The 20171-nt window shown below is 37.5% G+C and overlaps 3 protein-coding genes across 6 annotated transcripts; all 3 read left to right on the forward strand.

Moving 5' to 3' along the window:
• Positions 1–1293: 1293 nt before the first annotated feature.
• On the forward strand, positions 1294–5209 carry LOC103980629 (monocopper oxidase-like protein SKU5). Its single transcript, XM_009397077.3, has 9 exons — positions 1294–1677; positions 1750–1859; positions 2067–2337; positions 2403–2541; positions 2806–3172; positions 3404–3769; positions 3859–3937; positions 4571–4770; positions 4856–5209. The coding sequence occupies exons 1-9, from the start codon at positions 1516–1518 to the stop codon at positions 4956–4958; spliced, it is 1797 nt and encodes a 598-aa protein (XP_009395352.3). The 5' UTR covers positions 1294–1515; the 3' UTR covers positions 4959–5209.
• Positions 5210–9287: 4078 nt separating this feature from the next.
• On the forward strand, positions 9288–15301 carry LOC135636007 (uncharacterized). 4 transcript variants are annotated; one of them, XM_065147511.1, is made up of 11 exons: positions 9288–9536; positions 9613–9796; positions 9897–9971; positions 10060–10297; positions 10377–10501; positions 13114–13147; positions 13236–13282; positions 13451–13585; positions 14728–14792; positions 14863–14935; positions 15018–15301. In XM_065147511.1, the coding sequence occupies exons 1-11, from the start codon at positions 9419–9421 to the stop codon at positions 15148–15150; spliced, it is 1227 nt and encodes a 408-aa protein (XP_065003583.1). In that variant the 5' UTR covers positions 9288–9418; the 3' UTR covers positions 15151–15301. The 4 variants fall into 4 exon arrangements, with proteins under 4 accessions (XP_065003583.1, XP_065003585.1, XP_065003586.1 ...); XM_065147513.1 differs by having other exon boundaries at positions 14755–14792; XM_065147514.1 differs by having other exon boundaries at positions 14755–14792; positions 14866–14935.
• Positions 15302–15719: 418 nt separating this feature from the next.
• Positions 15720–20112, forward strand: LOC135581929 (rac-like GTP-binding protein 5). The gene is made up of 7 exons (XM_065147515.1): positions 15720–16131; positions 17649–17736; positions 17864–17973; positions 18090–18153; positions 19606–19670; positions 19751–19816; positions 19908–20112. Exons 1-7 carry the CDS (start codon positions 16033–16035, stop codon positions 20007–20009), a joined length of 594 nt encoding a protein of 197 aa, XP_065003587.1. The 5' UTR covers positions 15720–16032; the 3' UTR covers positions 20010–20112.
• The last annotated feature ends 59 nt before the right edge of the window (positions 20113–20171 follow it).

Genomic DNA, 20171 nt, shown 5'->3' on the forward strand with positions numbered 1-20171 from the left:
TTTTTATTTATCCATCTAATTATCCGTCACATACATTAATCGAAATATAAATATTCCCAGAACAATATATTCTTACTTCTAGAAATGGCCACTCTCATATTAGATTTACATATTATCATTTCACACTTGGTTACAAATAAAAAAAAGTGTAGGAAAAACAAAAATAAAAAGAAAACAACAAGCGTGGTTATTAAACCTAGAAAATGAGCAATAGTTTGATCAACCGATTAGATCATCCGTGTATAGAACTCAAGCAAGCAAGATAAATCTTCAAATACAAAATTAGTAGTTTTGGTAGCTTGAACGACCAATCCTTTTTCGATAGAATAATTTACGTTCATAAGAATATAAAAAACAATTTAAGTCAATCTCAATATGTACTTTAGATATATCTTCCTGAATTACATCTCACGATAATAACTACCTACGGTGGAGGTTATATGAAGATGATAGACAACTACAGTAAGAAAATGACAACACCATCATTATTTCTTGTATCAAAGGCATTCTCATGCTCCATCATAATTAATGCAAGTCATTCTCATCTAATCATGCTTTCGATTTTATTCTTAAAAAAGAACATGTAATACTCTCGAACATGGTCTTCTGGACATGGGGAAGACGGCAATGGACCTCTCCTTTTCTCTTTGCCGTCTTCCCCATGTCGTCTCTCACCGTCGTCTCTCCTTACGTCGTCATCAACCTCTCTTGTTGCCTCTCTTCTATGGAAAAGCATTACTCTTTGATGTTGTTGTAAGACATTACCAATAAAATGGCTACAAATAAAATAATTTTCATAATATATAATTAAATAAAGTCTATCACGTCCTCCTAAATCACAATAAAACATTATTTTAGTGACTCTTGCGTATCATCATGCATGCTTCTTGCGTATCATCATGCATGCATTTTATGTAAATCTACAGCTCAATATGAGCTGCAAAATTGAAGTCAATCCAAATCCAAATCGAAACTAAAACTTTCCTTACATATCTATTCTCTTTCTCGATTATTTTGATTAAGCGGATCGGGGAGGCTTTGCTGAAACCCGACCCGCTGTCTTCCCTACACCTTTCTGTCACTACTTAATTGATTACCCCCTCAATTTAATCTGACGCAGTAACGTTACCAGTCATCTGATATGCCCAACCGTTCATCTCCCATTTTGCCGCTCGTGGTTGGGCAAAGAGGGGGACGGGAGGGGTATAACCATAATAATAATAATAATAATAATAATAGAAGAGAGCGTACTCGAAATCCCAACGGGTAGTATCCGATTTGGGAGATGAGTAAGAATCAAAAAAAGGAAAGGATTGGTTAACTTTCCTTGCAAGGGAAAATTGGGAAATGAAATGAAACAAAATCGCTGGAAAATCTCAATCAATGAGGCGCGTACCAAATTATAAGACCGATTTGGGATTTTATGCTGCTGGTGGTTCAATTTGGTGACTCTGTTTTCGGTGCAATTGCGTTTCCTTCTTCTTCGTCTCTGTTGGGAACGAAAGGGAGCGAGCGATGGAGGAAGTGGTGGCGGGACGGGCGGCGGCGCTTGTTGTCGTGCTGCTGCTAATGGCGGCGGCGGCGGTGGCGCCGCTGTGCTGCGCCAATGACCCCACCGCTTACTTCAACTGGGACGTCTCCTACGTCACCGCCTCACCTCTCGGCGTCCCTCAGCAGGTACGTTGATCGTAATCCTCGCCCGCTCCTCCGCACACCTTAATGCTCCTCCTCCCCTACGACTGTTGCTAGGTGATAGCGGTGGCGAAGCAGTTCCCTGGTCCCATCGTGAACGTGACCACCAACTGGAACGTCGTCGTGAACGTGCGCAACAGCTTGGACGAGGATCTCCTCCTTACATGGTCTTTTCTTCTCTCTCTTTTCTTCTTCCCTATTCATATAGATGATCTTTGGGAAGAAAGAATATTGGATTGTTGGAATTCGGTCCATTCTGGTTCTTGTTGGTGATGAATCTTGATGTATCTGTATGAATGTATGAGTTCAAGAAGAATTGAGTCTGGTCTCTCTGTCTTTCTTGTTAAGGTCTTAATGTGAATCTTGATGGCCAGGGATGGGATACAGATGCGGAAGAACTGTTGGGATGACGGGGTCTTGGGCACCAACTGCCCAATCCCGCCGGGCTGGAACTGGACTTACGACTTCCAGGTGAAGGACCAGATCGGCAGCTTCTTCTACTTCCCCTCTCTCGGCCTCCAGCGCGCCGCCGGCGGTTACGGCGGCATCATCGTCAACAGCCGCGACGTAGTCCCGGTGCCCTTCGCCAAGCCCGATGGTGACATCACCCTCTTCATCGGCGATTGGTACATCAAGAACCATACGGTGAGTTCGACACATAGCAAGCGCCACTGGAATGATGCATCACATTCATACCGAGTAACCTGTAGGACTTGAGGAAGATGCTCGACGATGGGAAGGATCTCGGCATGCCTGACGGCGTTCTGATGAACGGGAAGGGGCCATATCGCTATAATGCCACACTCGTTCCGGACGGTATCGACCATGAGACCATCAATGTCGAACCAGGTGATCATCCTCTGTTTGCCAGTACAGAAGCCTTTTTCTCTTTCTACTTCTCTAGAATCGAATTATGTTTTGGCATCCTTCGATTCAAGTCACTCTTTACCGGACCATAAACTGCAAATCCTTCGATTCACCGAGTAATTTGCAACGGTGTTTGGTGGAAGTGCAGCTCTTCTCATGCTCATTCACACATCTATATTCCTGTCGGTATACTTCAAATTGCTAACCTATGTTGTGGTCTTTCGACAATGTTCTCACTTGGAACAGGGAAAACATATCGCTTCCGCATCCACAATGTCGGTGTTTCTACTAGCTTGAACTTTAGGATCCAAAATCACAACCTACTTCTCGTCGAAACAGAAGGAACGCACACTCTGCAACAGTCGTATACCAATCTAGATATACATGTTGGACAATCCTACTCTTTCCTGGTCACCATGGATCAGAATGCAAGCAGTGACTACTACATCGTTGCAAGCGCCAGGTTTGTGAATGAGTCGCTTTGGACTAGAGTGACTGGTGTTGCCATCTTGCACTATTCAAACTCAAGAGGGAAGGCATCTGGTCCTCTTCCTGATCCTCCTAATGATTTCTATTACAAGGGCTTCTCGATGAACCAGGCAAGATCCATCAGGTTTGTTTGCAGTCCGAGTCTCAGCTACTCTTCTTATGGTTTAGTACATAAGAAACCTTTGTTGCTCTTATTTCTTGGCTAATGGTTGTGCTTATAATTTATGGTGATCCATATGTAGATTTCTGTGCATTCTGCAAAAGTAGTTCCTAAGAACCTAGAAACTGGAGATTGTTCTTCTCATCCACTTAGCCTGTTTCATCTTTTCGCCTCTAATCCATCAAAGCTTTTCAGGACAAATCTGAGTGCTGGCGCTGCTCGTCCTAATCCTCAAGGATCATTCAGATACGGTTTGATTAATGTGACTCGAACATATTTGTTGAGAAATATGCCACCCGTTATCATCAATGGAAAGCTTCGAACTACATTGAATGGTATCTCGTATTCTCCCCCTACCACTCCATTGCGGCTTGCTGATCATCACAACAAGACTGGAGTATATACACTTGATTTCCCCACTAGACCACTTGATGAACCACCTCGAATTGGAACCTCTGTGATCAATGGGTCATATAGGGGTTTCATGGAGATCGTTTTCCAGAACGATGACACAAAAGTTCAGACGTATCACATTGATGGATATTCAGTTTTCGTAGTTGGGTGGGTACTACAGGCAACTTCACTTCCTTGTGTTTCCTACTACATCTATGTTTCTTTTGCTCAGTTGATCGACCGTATGCTTATGACAGAATGGACTATGGGGAGTGGACAGAGGACCGTAGAAACAATTACAACAAGTGGGACGCTGTTTATCGCTCTACGACTCAGGTATCTACGATGAGTTTTACCTTGTGTTCTTTGATCTTTTCCATGTCATAGTCATATTTGTTTTATGCATCAAAACATGACCTATTAAAACACCTGATCTATCAAAACAGTTCCTTTATATATATACTCATCCAGGATAATTTTTCTTCTACCTACAATGACCATGAATGAAGCCACAATGTATACTAATTGTTGGCCTTCATTTGATCATGAATATTCTAGATTTGCTCTTTCTTAATTTGATGAATTTGTTCATATCAAAGCATAATGTGTACTATATATTTTTTTTCACCTCTGATTTTGTGTATCATGACAGCCAAGTATTTCATTGCCTTGTGCTTTCAATCCCTTTATGCTAAAAACTTAATCCGCTGAGAGATTAGTGTTACGTCCTGATGTTCTGTTCTATCCTCCCCTAAAATTATCGTTTTTACTTTCATTCTTCTGTGGTATGCAAAATCTTCTTCACTCTAATTATATGGCATGATGATGGTTTGATCTGGGATTTCTCTCTACATCTCTTGTTCCACTTTCTGCAGTCAAAATCACAAACATGAAATCTCAGGCCATATTCTTAATGCGAAAACTGGTTCGTCGATCAACATGTCCCCACAATTTTTGTGTTCTTCCCAGGTGTTCCCGGGTGCATGGACTGCCGTGTACGTCTCACTGGACAATGTGGGGATTTGGAATGTGCGTGCCGAGAATCTGGATACATGGTACCTCGGGCAGGAGGCCTACATGAAGATCGTCAACCCAGAACGTACTAACAAAACCGAGTTGCCTGTGCCAGATAATGTCCTCTATTGCGGTCTCCTCCGGTATCTGCAAAAGTACGTCATCCCCTTCTTCAAAGTTTCTCCGGCTGTCATGTACTCCCTAGCGTCTAACACTCGCTTCACATTTTAAATCCTTCAGGCCTCAGACACACAAGCATTCCTCGGCTTCCTCGGTTTCAAACGGAGGCAAGCTCCTCCTCGCTTGGATTCTGCTGTTGGCTTCGCTCGCGATGGTCCCTTAATACGACTGAACCAGGCAAAAGAACGCCACTGTTGTTCTTATGTTTTTTACACCGATAGGAACGTGATTTGGTCTAAGTAGAGCGTAGAGCGTTCCTGGTCGAGGATCAAAGGTTTGCCGACCTTTTTCTTTTCCATAGAACATCTTGCTTGTCCTCTATGTTAGCTAATTTGTCATCTATGACGGTATGACTATGATTCTTCGACCAACATATAACCGAAGTAATGAGTTAGTTGGATTGCCTTATGATGATGTATCGTTGTTTGGTGCGTGAAAAGGATGATGTTAGACACATTAATAAAGAAATGGTAATAATAAATGCAGTGTGTAAAAGTAGCCATGTGAACGTGGTTTGTACATCAGACTTGGAATGTTCAGAGCAGGCAGCAGATAACGACACTTGCACTCATCTATTGCATGCAGCCGCTGCTAACTACCGAGTAAAGACAGCCAAAAAGAGAAAACGAGCTAACAACTTTTCAGGATACGTGCAGAAGAAAGAACAAAAATATGTGCAGATATATAATTATTTTGGGAATACCATACTGAAAAAACTGGCACAGACATTAAAAGCGTACACCTTTGAGGAATATATGATCTTTTGATAGTTCAACAAATAATACTAAGCATGGTGGTATCATCTTTGCAGTTCAAATAGCATTTAAAGTTACAATCACATCCAGATAAGTATATTCTCAAGCTAGATTTGGACTCCTTGGGCTATTTCACATTGAGATTTGAAAAAGAGTAGCATTTTTTTTTTCTTCTTAAAAACCTTCTTTTTTTATATTATTTCTAATGTTTTTAGATCAATTTTACCTTCAATTGGCTGATTTCTTAACCATCTAACAAAACTTCTTTTGAGAAAACTAGTTGGACTATTAGGTTTAGCTCCTTTGGAATTGTTTATTATTAATATATGTAACCTTATCTCTATATATATATATATATATATATATATATAATATATTTTTGTGATTCAAAAGTTTGACATAAAGAATCATAATTATATTACTGTTATATGAAAAAATTTAATATTAAAAATTAAAATAAATAATAATATATTAAATATCCGATGCATATCTTTCGATGTCATTCAAAAAGTCTTTATCTGAGTTCAAAGACTATAACGATATCAATATGTAAGGAGAACTAAACACTTAGGATTTATAGAAGAGATGTAATCTCTTAATAACTAATTCTCTTACCCATGTTCAGCATAGGTTTTGTCTATTTATAGACGACGATAAAGGGTCTAGATAAATAATTAGGAAGGTCCTTTCCACTAAGGTATCTCCTAAGAAATCCCAATATAATTTTATCTTATTTCTATTAATCGATAATCATAATCATAAACCAATTATATTGTAATATACCCTAGATAATATCATATAATCTAACAATGATGTCACATAATCTAACAAATGATTATTGAGAACAAGCATATGTTACTACAATACTTTGCAACAGGTGTGAGACAGATTTAGAAGAGCTTAGATACAGAACAAAATTCCCAAGACTATGGAATTTTTGGAATTTAGAGATCAACGCTGTGCTACTTTGTAAGACGGTCGATAATAGATGGATCATAGCACTGTCCCAAACATTTAGAACTGGTATGCATGCCCAAACTTATCTAGCAAAAGAAAGACTTTAAAAGCTAATATGTTGATCATTATATAGACTAATATTTACTATCGATGTTGATAGAGCCATTTACCTCAAATGGAAGTCATAGGTAAAGGATTAGGTCCAAGTTATCACCTCAATTTACATTTTAAATAATAATAGAAATTTGGTCTATTTATTGTTCCACAAAAATTGATGTGGAATGATAGGTTTAGAGAATGGACAGTATGTTATGATAGAATAGAGCACAGAGCACAGAGCACAGATCAAATGTATGACCCTCCATAGAGGGGTTTAGATTAAGATTTTTTTCTTCAATTATAATGAAACTTATATTTTAACTAAACTTTTAAATCAATCCATATTAAAGTTATGTAGGTTTATTTAATATTCTAACACACTTTAATGCACACATTACTCGCGCCTACGTTTTATCATGTTTATCAATTTTTTGTCTAAATAGGTATAAAAAGTTTTACGTACATGCTAATAGTTTATTCGATCGAACTTCTCATAAACTTTTGATATTTATAACAAATGAAAATGTATCGCCTTCGAAAGAGTCGTAACGAATATAATCCTAATAGAATTTATTGTAAGATAGAAGATATAAGAAGTAGATTGACAAATTCCTCTTGAGATGTCGTCAAGAAGAAATAAGAAATGATATCAATAATAATAATAAAATAAATAATAATAATGCAATTAATTTCACTTCTACAATCAATTCCGAATTGCGATCACAAAGACATGTTTGCATATCCAACAACACAAAGCCAAATAAACAGCACATTAATTATTCCCTTTTCCTTTCTTTTATTTCTTCTCCATGCAAACAATAACACGTTTCGGAGGAGTCACATATTCTCGTGCAGAAGCGAGAAGGTGCCATTTCAACCGTGTGATGGCTTCTGTTCCGCCGCCGTGGTCTCTTCCTCCGTGCTCCCCTCCACCTCCACCTCCACCACGTTGGTCTCGTCGGCGTCCGCGTCGCCGTCTCCTCCGCTAGGCCCATCCGCTTCGTGCTTCGCCTCACTCGTCTCTGGTTCCTCCTCGATTCCCGTCATGGCATTCTCGCCGGATTCGGCGGCCACAACCTACGCACATGTACAGTTTGAGATCGAAGAAGGAAGATGTCTCAAGATCGATAATCCACGCAAATAATATTGGGCTTCCACAAACCTCAGCGGCCTCGGCGGCGGCGGGGGCGGGGGCCTTCACGTCGGCCCGTGGCACCTCAGGTGTCTCGCAGTAGATGTCTTTGGGTTTACTCCCACAGCCACCCATGGATTCCTGCGGAGACGGAGGCGGTTGTGCTGGGGAGCGTCGGAGGGAAGGGCGAGAGAAGGCAAGGAAGGAGCGCCTATTTATACTGTCTGGGTTAGAGAGAGAGAGAAGGATTGGGTCTATATTTAGGCAGGTGAAGGATGGTGGAGAGACCGACGACACAGATAAGCCGTGGATGACTCCTTCAAATCGTTGCAATGTTCGTGTGCAGATCTGTCCTTGAACGTACTCTCTTTGACCATTTGGATTCATGACGAGGCTTTTGCGTTGACCATCTCGATTCGCATGTCAACGACATATGGTGGCATTTATTCTTGCTATCATGATCGATAACATTAGGGGTCAAAATAAATCCACCCATAAAGCTCACATTCTGTCTCGGTAAGTATTTATTTGTCCGTAGAATTAGAGTGAGGTGAAAGAAGTCTTAGAAGGGTTTGAGACATAATGATAATTTTTACTGAGGTTTGGAAGAGTTCAGAAGATCAGTAGTTTATTAAACAATATTTTAAAATATATAAATATAACTGGTAAACCAAGAATTTTTTTTTTGCAGTATTAATCTATAAACATAAGATAGTTATTGAGTTTAAGATAAATTAATAGGAAATTATTATTATTTTATATAAAAGTATAGTTAAAAAGAAGAAAGATTTGAGCATAAGTTATGTTATATTGATTAAAAAATACATGATGATAAAGTGGGGCTAATTTATATATTATCCTCTATAATTAGTTATCTTTAATATTTCGATTTATGTACCTTTAAAAGTTATATTAGGATTTATATGCTTACGAAAGTTAAACATTTAATTCTGTTTCTTCTCACGCTATCAGCTTTACTAATAGAAATATCGTATGTACTTAGTAGTAGACTACAATGACGTTGAGTCTGCACGTGCTCAACAATAAACCATACAGTATTTTCATTAGTATAGTTGATAACGAGGATAAATAAAATTAAATATTTTACTAAGTATAGGGATTTCAATATAATTTTTGAAAAATATAGAGATCGAGATGCTAAAGATAATTAGTCTTGAAAATGTGTATAGATATTTATTATGGTAAATTTTATCAAAGAAGGATGTATATTTAAATTATATGTATGTAAGGTGGTGTAATAACTAAATTTAGAATTATGGATAACATATATTAAGTTGACCTATAAATACTCTAGTTAAAAAATAAGATAATTGATATTAATAGAAAATATAGGGTAAATATTAAGAAAAATTTAATATAAATTAATATTTTTTAATTATCTTAATTTAAAGACCTCAACGATATTGCTTACTCCATCCAATGGGAAACGACGATTACATAGGAAACGAAGAATCCCCATTTCCATTTTATTTTATCTTATTTCTTATTGCTACGATGCCAGTCACACTTTCCCGCCAAAATATTCGAACCTCCCTCCATTTCCCTCGTTTCCAAACCCCCTCGGTACAGCTTGCTTGTTCTCATCACCTACGATTCCTCGTCGCCACCAGTCTTCCCTCGATCGATTGCTCCCTCTCCGAGGCCCGAAACTGATGCAAAATGGCAGCCCATGGAGATGACCTCGACCTCCTCCTCTCCCTCCGAGACGAGCGAGTGCTGGAGACCCCACCCGCCTCCCCCTCGTCCCGTCCTCCTCCTCCTCCTCCTCATCCCTCAGGTGACTCCTCCTCCTCCTCCTCTTTCGATTCTTCCTCCTCATACTAAAACTTCTGATCTGATTCTTTACGTTCTAGGGTACACTTCGGATGACGGGTCCCCGAGAATTTCTCGACCGGCCAACATGTCGGTGTTCCGCGATGCTGTCAAGGATTACATGGATGATAATCCGGTAACGGTCGAAGCGGTTCCCCACAAATCGACCAAGCCAAGGAGGTCAGACGAAGTCGAAGTCGAGAAGTTCTCAGGGCTCAGAATTAGGTTGAAAATAAACGAAAATCGACGTTGAATGCTCGTCAGTTCTCTTTTTTGGTCTGATTGTTTGCCCGAATTCTTTATTGTTTCTTTTTGTGGTCGCCAGGAGTTCATTGGTTTCCTCTGTTGAGCTTGCTAATCGTTTCTCAGATGTCCGTTTCGTTCGCATGCCTACCATCAGGTATGCTGTTTGATTTAATGCTTGGCTGAAAAAAGGGAAAGAAAAGTGTCGTTGTGTGCTTAAACATTAAAACTGTGTTCTTTGTTAGGAATTTGCTTGCCGGTGATACTATCTCTGGATGTTGGGCAACGGTTGGTGTCCTAACTGAAAACGGAGCTCCTAAATTGAGCTCAACTGGGAAGAGCTACTGCATATGGAAAATGGGGTGTTTGAATGAAACAGATGTGTCTGTTTTCTTGTTCGGAGATGCATACAAAATGAACTGCAAGGAGCGCGTAGGGACGGTATTTGCACTTTTCAGTGCTGGAGTAAGGAAGGATGCTGGGGTATGTGCTGTATTCTTAGCTTCAAGAATATATCAAGAATGATGTCTATATTGTGCTTATGTTGGTTGAATTTAATTAGGGGAAGGGGTTTTCTCTGAGTGTTTATTCAGCCAGTCAAATGCTCAAGATGGGGACGTCTGCCGACTATGGCATCTGCAAAGGCAAAAGAAAAGATGGGATGGCTTGCACAATGGTCATAAACAAGTATGTTTGCCGTTTTCTCACCCTGGTCTCCTTTGATGGTCAAACCATGTTTGGAAACCTTGTGGCCTTTGGCAGTTTCCTAGCATTATGGTGGGAATTGCAATTGTCTTTCTCCAGCGATTAAACTGCTTGGGGAAGTTGGGAATTTATTTATTTAATGTTGAAACCAGCACAATGCTGATCAGATTTCACTGCTAAATACTACTTTTGAATTGTTCGAGGCATGATAACACTGAGGGAAATCGAATTGCACTTTTTCATGAGATGATCCTTTCACTAAGCTGACCAACTTTGCTTGAATTGGTCTGTTATAACATGATACACTATAGATTTTAATATGAATGGTTGATAGTTTTTTTTCTCCATTTTGTTCATAATCGACTATAGATCCAACTGTAATGTCGTAAAAAATTATAATCACTTAACCTAAGATATATACAAACATCCCATGGCCACTGACTAACAAACTAGCTGAACTCACTAAAATGTTAATATGATTATTTTCTTAACCCATAGGGTCATGGTCATGGCTGTTCTCCCAAGAGCGACATGCATGAGAAGTTTCTACCTAAATAATCATAGTAAAGGCAAGCAATATTCAGGTGATAATGGATTATGGACCTATGCCTGCTAAGTAACTATAAGCACCCTATGCTCAATCATAGGAACTGTCAGTTTGGAGGATTACATTTGGAATGATAGGAAACAAAGAATAAAGACATGATCATGAGATGCTTGGTTGAGCACAAGGACTCGATAACAAAATATTTTGAGATTCCATGTTCCATATTATGAGAAGATTCAATCACAAACTAATTTTAGATTTCTGCACAAACCAAGTAGAGACTTAATTTTCAAATTCCTAACTTACAAAAATCTTAGGCTGCTTGCTTTTAATTACTACGTCTATGGTATCCTGTCTATTCTTTTAGCACACATCTTTAAGAGGGTAGGCCACTGGGTTCATGATAAATGATACAGAGAAAATTTGTGGATGCACTTCTTATGTGATTACCAGTAGGTTGAGTTGATATCAAATGTGTTCAATTGTGCATGGATTTTTTGGTCAAGGACTTTCTGGTTATTTTTATAGCTTGATTATTGAAACTTGAGCTTTGTTTACATTAGTATCCCCTGGCCCACTAAGATGAAATGACCTCATCTATGAAGCTTCTCACTTCGGTAGCAAGAAACTTCCACTTGCATGATACTAGTGTCAACTTTATTAACCAGAAAGTCTTTACTCTACACATAAACATTTTGGAAAAAAGAGAGGCTTTTCTATAATATCGTGGATCAAATTGTTCAAAACATTTCAATGTTGAAACACAAGCATTCTTGTTAGCAATTTTGATTGAAAATTTAGTCATTTGGAAAACTTCTATTTTTTGTTTTCCTACATTTTGATTTACTCTGGAAATCCATTACCAAGAAATCCATAGGTTTCTTCTTATTCATATATGAAACTAATCATTGTCATAAAAAGCAATCTTGAAGGAAAAGTTCGGTCATTTTTTATACTCAAAACACCTCTAGACTTCTAGCCATAAACCTCTTTACATGTGACCTCTAAGTCTAATCTTTTTCCCTTTAAGATTTTCTTTTGTATCTGATCAAGTTGGAGTCTTCTAGGTGCAAGGTATCATTTGGAAGTTGCTTGGGGTTAAAACTATTCTAAATTGAGCTTAAAACGTTTCTAAATTCTTTCAGGAGGAACTATATAATATCCTATAGTATCATACTATAATTAAAATATTTAAAGCATATAATCATTTAGGTAATAACATTCAAATTCTGCTACATACTATAGAGCTAAAAAAAAATAAACATATCCCCTGCCATTAAACACACACATGTTTAACATAGACCATACACATTCCAATACTTTACCAGTGACTCTTAGGTTTACTATTTACATTAGCTATTCTGCATACTAAATTAACTTCTACGGCATTTAAATTCTTCCACATACTGGTCCAATTAATTCAAATAAGACAAGCACTACAAAGATAGTCAAATTTTAAAAATGTTGCATGCTGTAGCAGTGAAAAGGACAGATTCCTCTCCTATCAAGTTGTCCATTAAGCTGCACCTGCAAGTAAATTCCAGCATCTCCTAGTATTCTTTTGAATTTCTTTCTAGAACAGTCTGTAGAAACTAGTCTAAATTTTGGAACATTTCTGAGGAAGATGGAGGCATAAAGAGAAGTAAGAGAGTTCTTGGTGAGAATATTCTAAAAGGTTAAATGAACACTTGTGATTTCTTTCTCATTCATCCTTCTTTCCTTTTTCAGTTTTTTCTTTGTTCTTATATCCCTTTGAATTTGGCAAAGGAAAAAAATTGGTTGTTTTAAGTACTTCTATCTCATCTGTAACATTCTAGGTACTGCATAGCAACTGGACTAAATGCTATCGCTAGTATCAAGCCTAATCTTATTTTAGCAAGAGTCATCATTTTGTTTTCCAAATATTTTTTGCTGTCTTTGCTTTTCTTTCACCACTGAAATGTAAAATTTTCTTTCCTGGCTAATTTCCTATAAATTGCTTATTTACATTATTGGCAAACCATACACATTTGATTTTGCATCTTTTTTTTGCTTTATTATTTTTCAGATGTCAAGGAATATACTGTAAATTCCACTCATCGGTAAGAATGATCAACCAATTTCATTTCATGTAATTCACTCATTACACAATTGAATAAGCTATTATTTCCTCATTTTTCTTTTTATCAGAAAGCTTCCCAGATGTATACTTCCAAGCGTTCTGAACTCAGGGGTGGGTAAGTAATATTTTTTTTGTTATACTGTTTTAAATATGTTTCTGACTCATCTATCTTATACTTAAAGCCAGTCAGTTGAGGTTCTTTTTTCTACAGTTCATTGACTTTCTACAACATTCTCATTGACTGGTCAACTGTTTGTATGTTCCATTTATCTTCGGGAAACAGGAACTTACAAACTGCATTCAAGCGTGAAGCAGAAGGAATTTATATGGTTGATCCTTTAGCCGAGAGATCAAACTCGAGAAAGCCACTCCAGCCAGTGAAAGTGATGTCTATTGATGGACTCAGAAAAGCTTTGAGGTATTTGGTATTTTGCTTTGGTTATCTTCCTCATAGAAGCATGTGATGTTTTGTTTATATAAAAATATATTCTTGCTGAAATCTGAAACAAAATATTTGTTGATAGATCCTCAGACTATCAACTCTGTAAAATTGGTATGACTATGTAACATGTAATGGTCTTGTACAAATGATTGTATGATCATGTCATCCGTTCTTCATGATTTATTTTCCTACTAAATAATGCAGTCACCTCAGTGAATAAATTTTTGAACTAATTGTGAATCCAAGCCGCTGTTTTTCCTCTAAATTTTTTAGTGTAACTTAAGAGAAGGGTTATGGTCATGTAGGTGGAAGTTTTCTGTCCTTGAATACAATTTTCACTGTAGAGTTTGTTTTATATGTAAGAAAATCTTTTACTTCACGATGCACTCAGTATTAGTCATCTAATCAACAACACTATTGTCGGATACCCTTACATCAGCCATCTCAGGTTGGCTCAGATGATTCATGACAACTAAGTCCAGGATATGCTTGAGACTAGAGTGACCTTTGAGGAATTCTTGCTCTTCACCAGTGTGTTACATGTCAGGAAGAAGAATTAATTTGTACCTTTTGAGTGGATGATATATAAGTTTTATTTTAGATGGGATGATATATACTTAAGTTGCACTGTAAAAATTTGTGAAGATTGTCTTCAGAACAGATGACCAATATTATGAGTTCAAGGTGATTTCCTTTAGATTGACTAGTGCATCAATTTTTAAGGTCTCATTGATGATATTTTTTGAATCATTACAATTATGAGTTCAAGGTGAAGTTTGTTACAATAATAATATAATCTATAAAGTTCCTCTTCTTTCTAATCTTTTTCTTTCTTCCTTTTTTTTTTTCTTTTCTATCTCACCAACTTAACTTGAGTTAAGATGGACTTGCTGGCATTTAACCTTTTGCTTCTGGTTTCTTTTGGTCCTTAACATGTTTCTTCAATTATTTCGAGATCAAGCCTGGTATGTTTGATGGATGAGATTCAAGTTGAACCTTATTTTAGGATGCCTCAGGAACCAGATTAAATCTGTAGATGCTCATATCTGAACCAAATTACTCTTGCAATTATGCATGTACTTGTGCATAGATATATTCCTCTCTTTATTACTGACCAGGAAAGCTGATAAGGTGACCACCATTAGCCACTCACAGGGAATCAGGTTTCTTACACACGTTACAGGTACAATATTATCGTCCTTCCATTTATGTCTCCTTAAGCTAATTTATTGAATCTTTCTGTTTGCATTTAGTAGCCCAGGAGACAAAAGATTCAAATAAAGCATCCGTACGCAATCATCAATCTGAGCGTAGGCCGGAGAAGAGGTAACTAATATACTTTTCGAATCATAAACTTGCTCGCCTTTTATGTATTCATTTCATCCCGCTGAGCCAAGTTTTATTTTAGGTCATCTTTAACGAAGGAAAAGGTGTCCAAGGCACCCATACAACATGAGCTACAAACCAAAAGGAGGAAAGTTGATCACGCATCACAAAACATGATTGAACTCGACATTGTTAGTTCGGATGATGAACATTGACAGCACATGGAAGGAGACCGAGTTGAACCTTAATTGCCATGCACAAGGTTTGGGTCACAGCACTTGGGAATGGTGGTGCTTGTGCCATTTCAAACACGTTTAGGTGAGGGCGTGGTTTTAGGTCTGCACTTGGGAATGCACAAGTATTGAATTCTAATTCCCTCTTTATCATTTATCTTGTAAAAAAATTATTCATTTAAAAAAATAATCTTATAACTATGTAAAATTGAATTAGATGTAAGCTTTTGGATTTAAATCTGAATTCGGAAGCCAGAGAGGTGTGATTTGGATTATGTTAGGTCAATCTAATTCTGGCATGCATCGTATTACAATAAATTGCAGGCGTTTCATCTTAGCTAATAACCTCTCCAATGGACCTCCACTTCAGCGATATGGGCCCACAATCGAACCAATGACATGGAGAGTAGAAAGTCGGGTTACTTTACAGGGGTAGAAATTGCACTTGATCACCTTAGCTGTCCGAGATATTTCTGCTCTTCTCACCCTCTCTCTCTCTCACACGAAATGACATTTCATCTCTCTGTCGATGTATCTGTCATCGGGAGGTTGCTTCTCTCCGCGACCGCGTCAAACGCATCATCTACCGGCCGTATCTTCCTCCTTTTTCCGCCCTTCCCGCTCAGTTCAAACCCAAACGTGCACTTCTTTCATCCCTCTGATAAGAGGAAACGAGAAGCCAAAGATCAGAAAAAAAAAAGATCTCTTTCCTCTTACCTGCTCTTGTCTTCATGATGGAAACCCTGAGAGGTTTGCGGGTTCCGCCTTCCCTCTCTGGTTTTGGTTTTTCAGACTTGTAATAGCTGCGGCCGCGGCGGCGGAGGAGGTCGAGGGAACGAAGCGTGAGCAGGTAGGTGGGGGGAGATGAGCGCGTCGAGCTTTGTAAAGTGCGTCACGGTGGGCGACGGGGCCGTCGGCAAGACCTGCATGCTTATTTCGTACACCAGCAATACTTTCCCCACGGTAAGTGCTAAGCGCGATAAACAGATAAAAATCATATGAAATTTGTGGATTCTTTCTTATTTCATTTCCATGGAGAAGAGCGCAGTTAGGAATTGATACCTTTTTCAGATTGTTCAAGGGAATATAGATGGAAAAATGCTTCCGTTTTCTGTTTTCCTGCTCATTCTGTAAGTTGAATTGTATCTACAATGTTGGGTTATGTGGTTTTGGTTGGCTGATCTGAGAAAGCGTTGGACTTGTACTGTAATTGGTTCGTTAACTACAAGAAAGGCTTGTTTAGGAGGGGGGGAACTCTTTTTTATCACACCTAATTAGTTTCAATATATCTATGGAATTCTTCGTTTTAGATCTTAGGAAGGGCTTATTGGGGTAGTAATTTAACTTTATGCAAAAATCTTGCGTCATTCGGAAAGCAATAGTTCAAAACCTTTCTACTTTGTGTGTAAGTTGTTGAATGCAAATAAAATGAGAAAGAATATATACAATGTACGATTTGAAGTTTTGCATATTTGCTACTAAGAACCTCTAAAGACTATTTTTTTTTGTCACATTCTTTTAAAAATACATACATGCCGCCATTAAAAAAATATTTGGTCATATATCCTGTTCTTTTAGATTTTCTCTATATTATCAACTTAACCATGGTTAGATAATTTGATTAGTTAAAACCTTTTTTAACTTTCTTTCATGTCTTTTTAACATCACATTTTTCGTTGCGGTGTGAAAAAGTTAGAAAATTAGTTTTAGTTTTATGAAATATCAGTCAAAATATATTATTATTTCCAACCTTACCTTATTTAAATTATTATTCAACGTTAACATCCATTTAAGTACCTAACTTGGAAATTTAACTTGGTGTTATATGTTAGCTGATATTGATTTTATAAGAACATATATGTACTTTAAAATGTTATTGTTTAAGTGTCATGTTCTGTATGTTCTTAGTGGCAGATATGTTTAAAACCTGAAAATATTGCTTGTGCTTTTTGTATCTTCTCCTCTATGGTAATTTATGGTTTTTGTGTTTGATGAAGATACATAAACATGGAATGTATATACATAAAAACATGCACATACATATACGCATGCACATGCACAAGCACACATCTGTATAAACAAACCTCCTATTTATATGTTTTCAGATCTTTCTGCTTTCTCAAATCCAACCTTGTGCCCAAATCCATAGTGCTTCTCGCTTCAGGCTACCTAAGTTCAAAAACCAGTGCACTGTCTATCGAAGATATAGTATGTGATGTGCAGAAAATGATGGCTTTATTCCAATTTTTAGCCAGTAAACTTGGTCCTTCTTCCAAGTCTCCAGAAGTTAAACTTTTAGCCTCATCTAGCATTTCAGATTTTATGAAAATAGGCTGATATTTCAATGAATCTGGTCCGTGGTGATATTCATTGTATCTTTGTACAACAATTCATTCAAGCTGGTCCTTCGGTGATTGTAATACGATCTTGGGTGACAAGGAACTTGTTTTACTTATATTTGTTTTATTTTTCTGGTACAGGATTATATTCCAACTGTCTTTGACAATTTCAGTGCAAATGTTGTGGTTGATGGTAACACAGTTAACTTGGGCTTGTGGGATACTGCAGGTAATTCTAACCTTTTTCTTTGTTGCACCCTCTTTCTTCATTCTTTGCTTTTCTCGTGTTCCACTGGCCTTTACTCTGGTCTAAATTATTAGCAGCCCCAATCTAATACCATACTTTAGTGGAACAGGCCAGGAGGATTACAATAGATTAAGACCTTTGAGCTACCGAGGTGCAGATGTTTTTCTTCTGGCATTCTCTCTTATAAGTAAAGGAAGCTATGAGAATGTATCTAAGAAGGTAAGAAAGTGATTGTTTACCTTTTTATCTTGTTTGAATATATGCTTATTGTTATTTCATCACTTTATTGTTTACTCTATTTTATCTTAATCGGTTTTTTCTTTATCACTCTGCAGTGGATTCCTGAATTAAGACATTATGCACCTGGTGTGCCTATAATTCTTGTTGGAACAAAGCTTGGTAATAATCTTAACTGAACATAACTTGTTTTGATTTTCTAAATTGCATATGTATTTGTACTTTCTCATACACGTGCCTTTGGCCAACTACATTTCTCTGTTTAAAGAGCCATACTGTTTAACCCTCATTTCTTGTGCATCTGATTGGACATAGTCATTACACTTAATGGCAAAGGTGAAATTGACATACCAAGGCACCGGAAAGAGTCTGAATTAGTTCTTGTCATAACTACATAAATGACTAACATTATAGCTAAAATTATGGACTCCTGTAAATAGAAAGCAGTCTGCTTTTGAGTTGACAGAATCAACACGCTTAAGAGCAAAGGTGAAAGTGGCAAACCAAATCCATGTAGATGGCAAACTATTTGTTTGCCTTTCGACTAAAACCTGAAGGAACGTATATGTAAACTTATTCATGGGCTGGACCATACAAGAAAGCATTAATGATATCAAGTTGATATAAAGGTAATCCTCAAACTGAAGCAACTGCCAAAAGACACCGAACGATTACTAATTTAGCAACCGGTGTGAAGAACTTGATACGACTTTCCAGTGTGTTGCCTTTAACTACAAGATGACCCTTGTAAAGTTTAATGTTTCCATCATGCTGATGCTTTAGTTAAGAAACCATTTGCATTCAATGATTTATTTTCTTGTGGTAAAGATGGTAGAGTGTGAGTATTATTACTTTCTAAGGCTCCAATTTCAGCCTTCATTGCTGCACACAACTGTTGTAATCTAATTGCATCTGAAGATGCGATAGGCTCCTCAAAAGATACGGAAACAAGAAATGGATGATGAGATGCAGAAAAAATTGTTATAGGAAACAAATTGAGCAGTTGAATGAGTTATATATGATGGCTTCATGAATCTCGAAGAAGCATTTGATGGACCACTGGTGTTACTGTTACAAAATATGATCAGGAAGTTGAGTTGAAAGAGTACAAATAACAGTACTGGTGTTGCATCTTAGACTGGTTTGGGTTATTAGATGTTAAAGCAAGGCTTTCTTTTGCGGACGAATGATGATTGCAATGAAATTTTGGCTATATTACAAATGATATGTTGGTACGGAGACAAGATTTTCTTTCATAAGGATTGAGGTTTTCTTTTGTTCTCGATTCCTGTAGCATACTTAATATAATGGGATAATGATTTGTTCTTTTCTTGGTTTCCCTGAGATGATGGGATGAGGATCGGCTCATTGCAGCTCAGGATATGCAGACCAGGTTCACTTAGTTTCTCATTTTTTACCTGGACAGCCAATTCGGCAAATTTCCTTATATGTAGGCTAGACCATAGATTTGGTACAAAATGATTAGCTTAGGATCTCTCTGACCTATCCATACACATTAACGAGTGGTCTTTGTTTAATTCCTAAATTAAATTTGTGAAAGTTTTATATAATTTACTTATTTCAACGAAATTTATGTTGTGGCTTTGTTCACAGATCTACGGGATGACGAGCAGTTTTTCATAGATCACCCTGGTTCGACTTCCATTACTAACGCTCAAGTAAGAGTGAATATCTTGGCTTTTAATTAGAATCTCATTTGGACTGTGTTCTGCTTATGCTGATTCTCTTATTAATCAAGGGCGAGGAGCTGAGGAAGCAAATCGGTGCTCCTTGCTACATCGAGTGCAGTTCAAAGACCCAAGAAGTATATAATTTCCGCTGCTGTTATTCTTTAGAGTCTTTATAGTGTTGCTGATGGATATATTTCAGTTTTCATATAAATTTGTGATGTGCAGAACATTAAGGCAGTGTTCGACGCAGCTATTAAGGTGGCACTTCAGCCGTCGAATCGAAAGAAAAAGAAGAAGAAAGCACAGAAGGGATGCTTCATCTTGTGATCAGATGAGTTCTCAAATTGTTTTAAGGTTTTACTGTTTGGTGTATATCAAGAGCAGTTGCAACACATGGAAGCATATCTGAAAAATGATCCTTTTTCTTTTCCTCCTTTTCTTGTGGTTTGTAGTTTTAGTACATGTATCTTCGGATGATCTATTGTCATG

This window comes from Musa acuminata, chromosome BXJ3-4 (genome assembly GCF_036884655.1).
Source record: "Musa acuminata AAA Group cultivar baxijiao chromosome BXJ3-4, Cavendish_Baxijiao_AAA, whole genome shotgun sequence".
NCBI lineage: Eukaryota > Viridiplantae > Streptophyta > Magnoliopsida > Zingiberales > Musaceae > Musa > Musa acuminata.

Excerpts from the sequence above, each read along its gene's own strand:
- LOC103980629 (XM_009397077.3), top strand. The coding sequence starts at position 1,516 with ATGGAGGAAGTGGTGGCGGGACGGGCGGCGGCGCTTGTTGTCGTGCTG. Across the intron at positions 2,338-2,402 it reads GGTACATCAAGAACCATACG|GACTTGAGGAAGATGCTCGA; the intron begins GTGAGTTCGACA and ends AGTAACCTGTAG. Across the intron at positions 2,542-2,805 it reads GACCATCAATGTCGAACCAG|GGAAAACATATCGCTTCCGC; the intron begins GTGATCATCCTC and ends CACTTGGAACAG.
- LOC135636007 (XM_065147511.1), top strand. The coding sequence starts at position 9,419 with ATGGCAGCCCATGGAGATGACCTCGACCTCCTCCTCTCCCTCCGAGAC. Across the intron at positions 13,148-13,235 it reads ACTGTAAATTCCACTCATCG|AAAGCTTCCCAGATGTATAC; the intron begins GTAAGAATGATC and ends TCTTTTTATCAG. Across the intron at positions 14,793-14,862 it reads GTTTCTTACACACGTTACAG|TAGCCCAGGAGACAAAAGAT; the intron begins GTACAATATTAT and ends GTTTGCATTTAG.
- LOC135581929 (XM_065147515.1), top strand. The coding sequence starts at position 16,033 with ATGAGCGCGTCGAGCTTTGTAAAGTGCGTCACGGTGGGCGACGGGGCC. Across the intron at positions 17,737-17,863 it reads GGGCTTGTGGGATACTGCAG|GCCAGGAGGATTACAATAGA; the intron begins GTAATTCTAACC and ends TTAGTGGAACAG. Across the intron at positions 18,154-19,605 it reads TCTTGTTGGAACAAAGCTTG|ATCTACGGGATGACGAGCAG; the intron begins GTAATAATCTTA and ends CTTTGTTCACAG.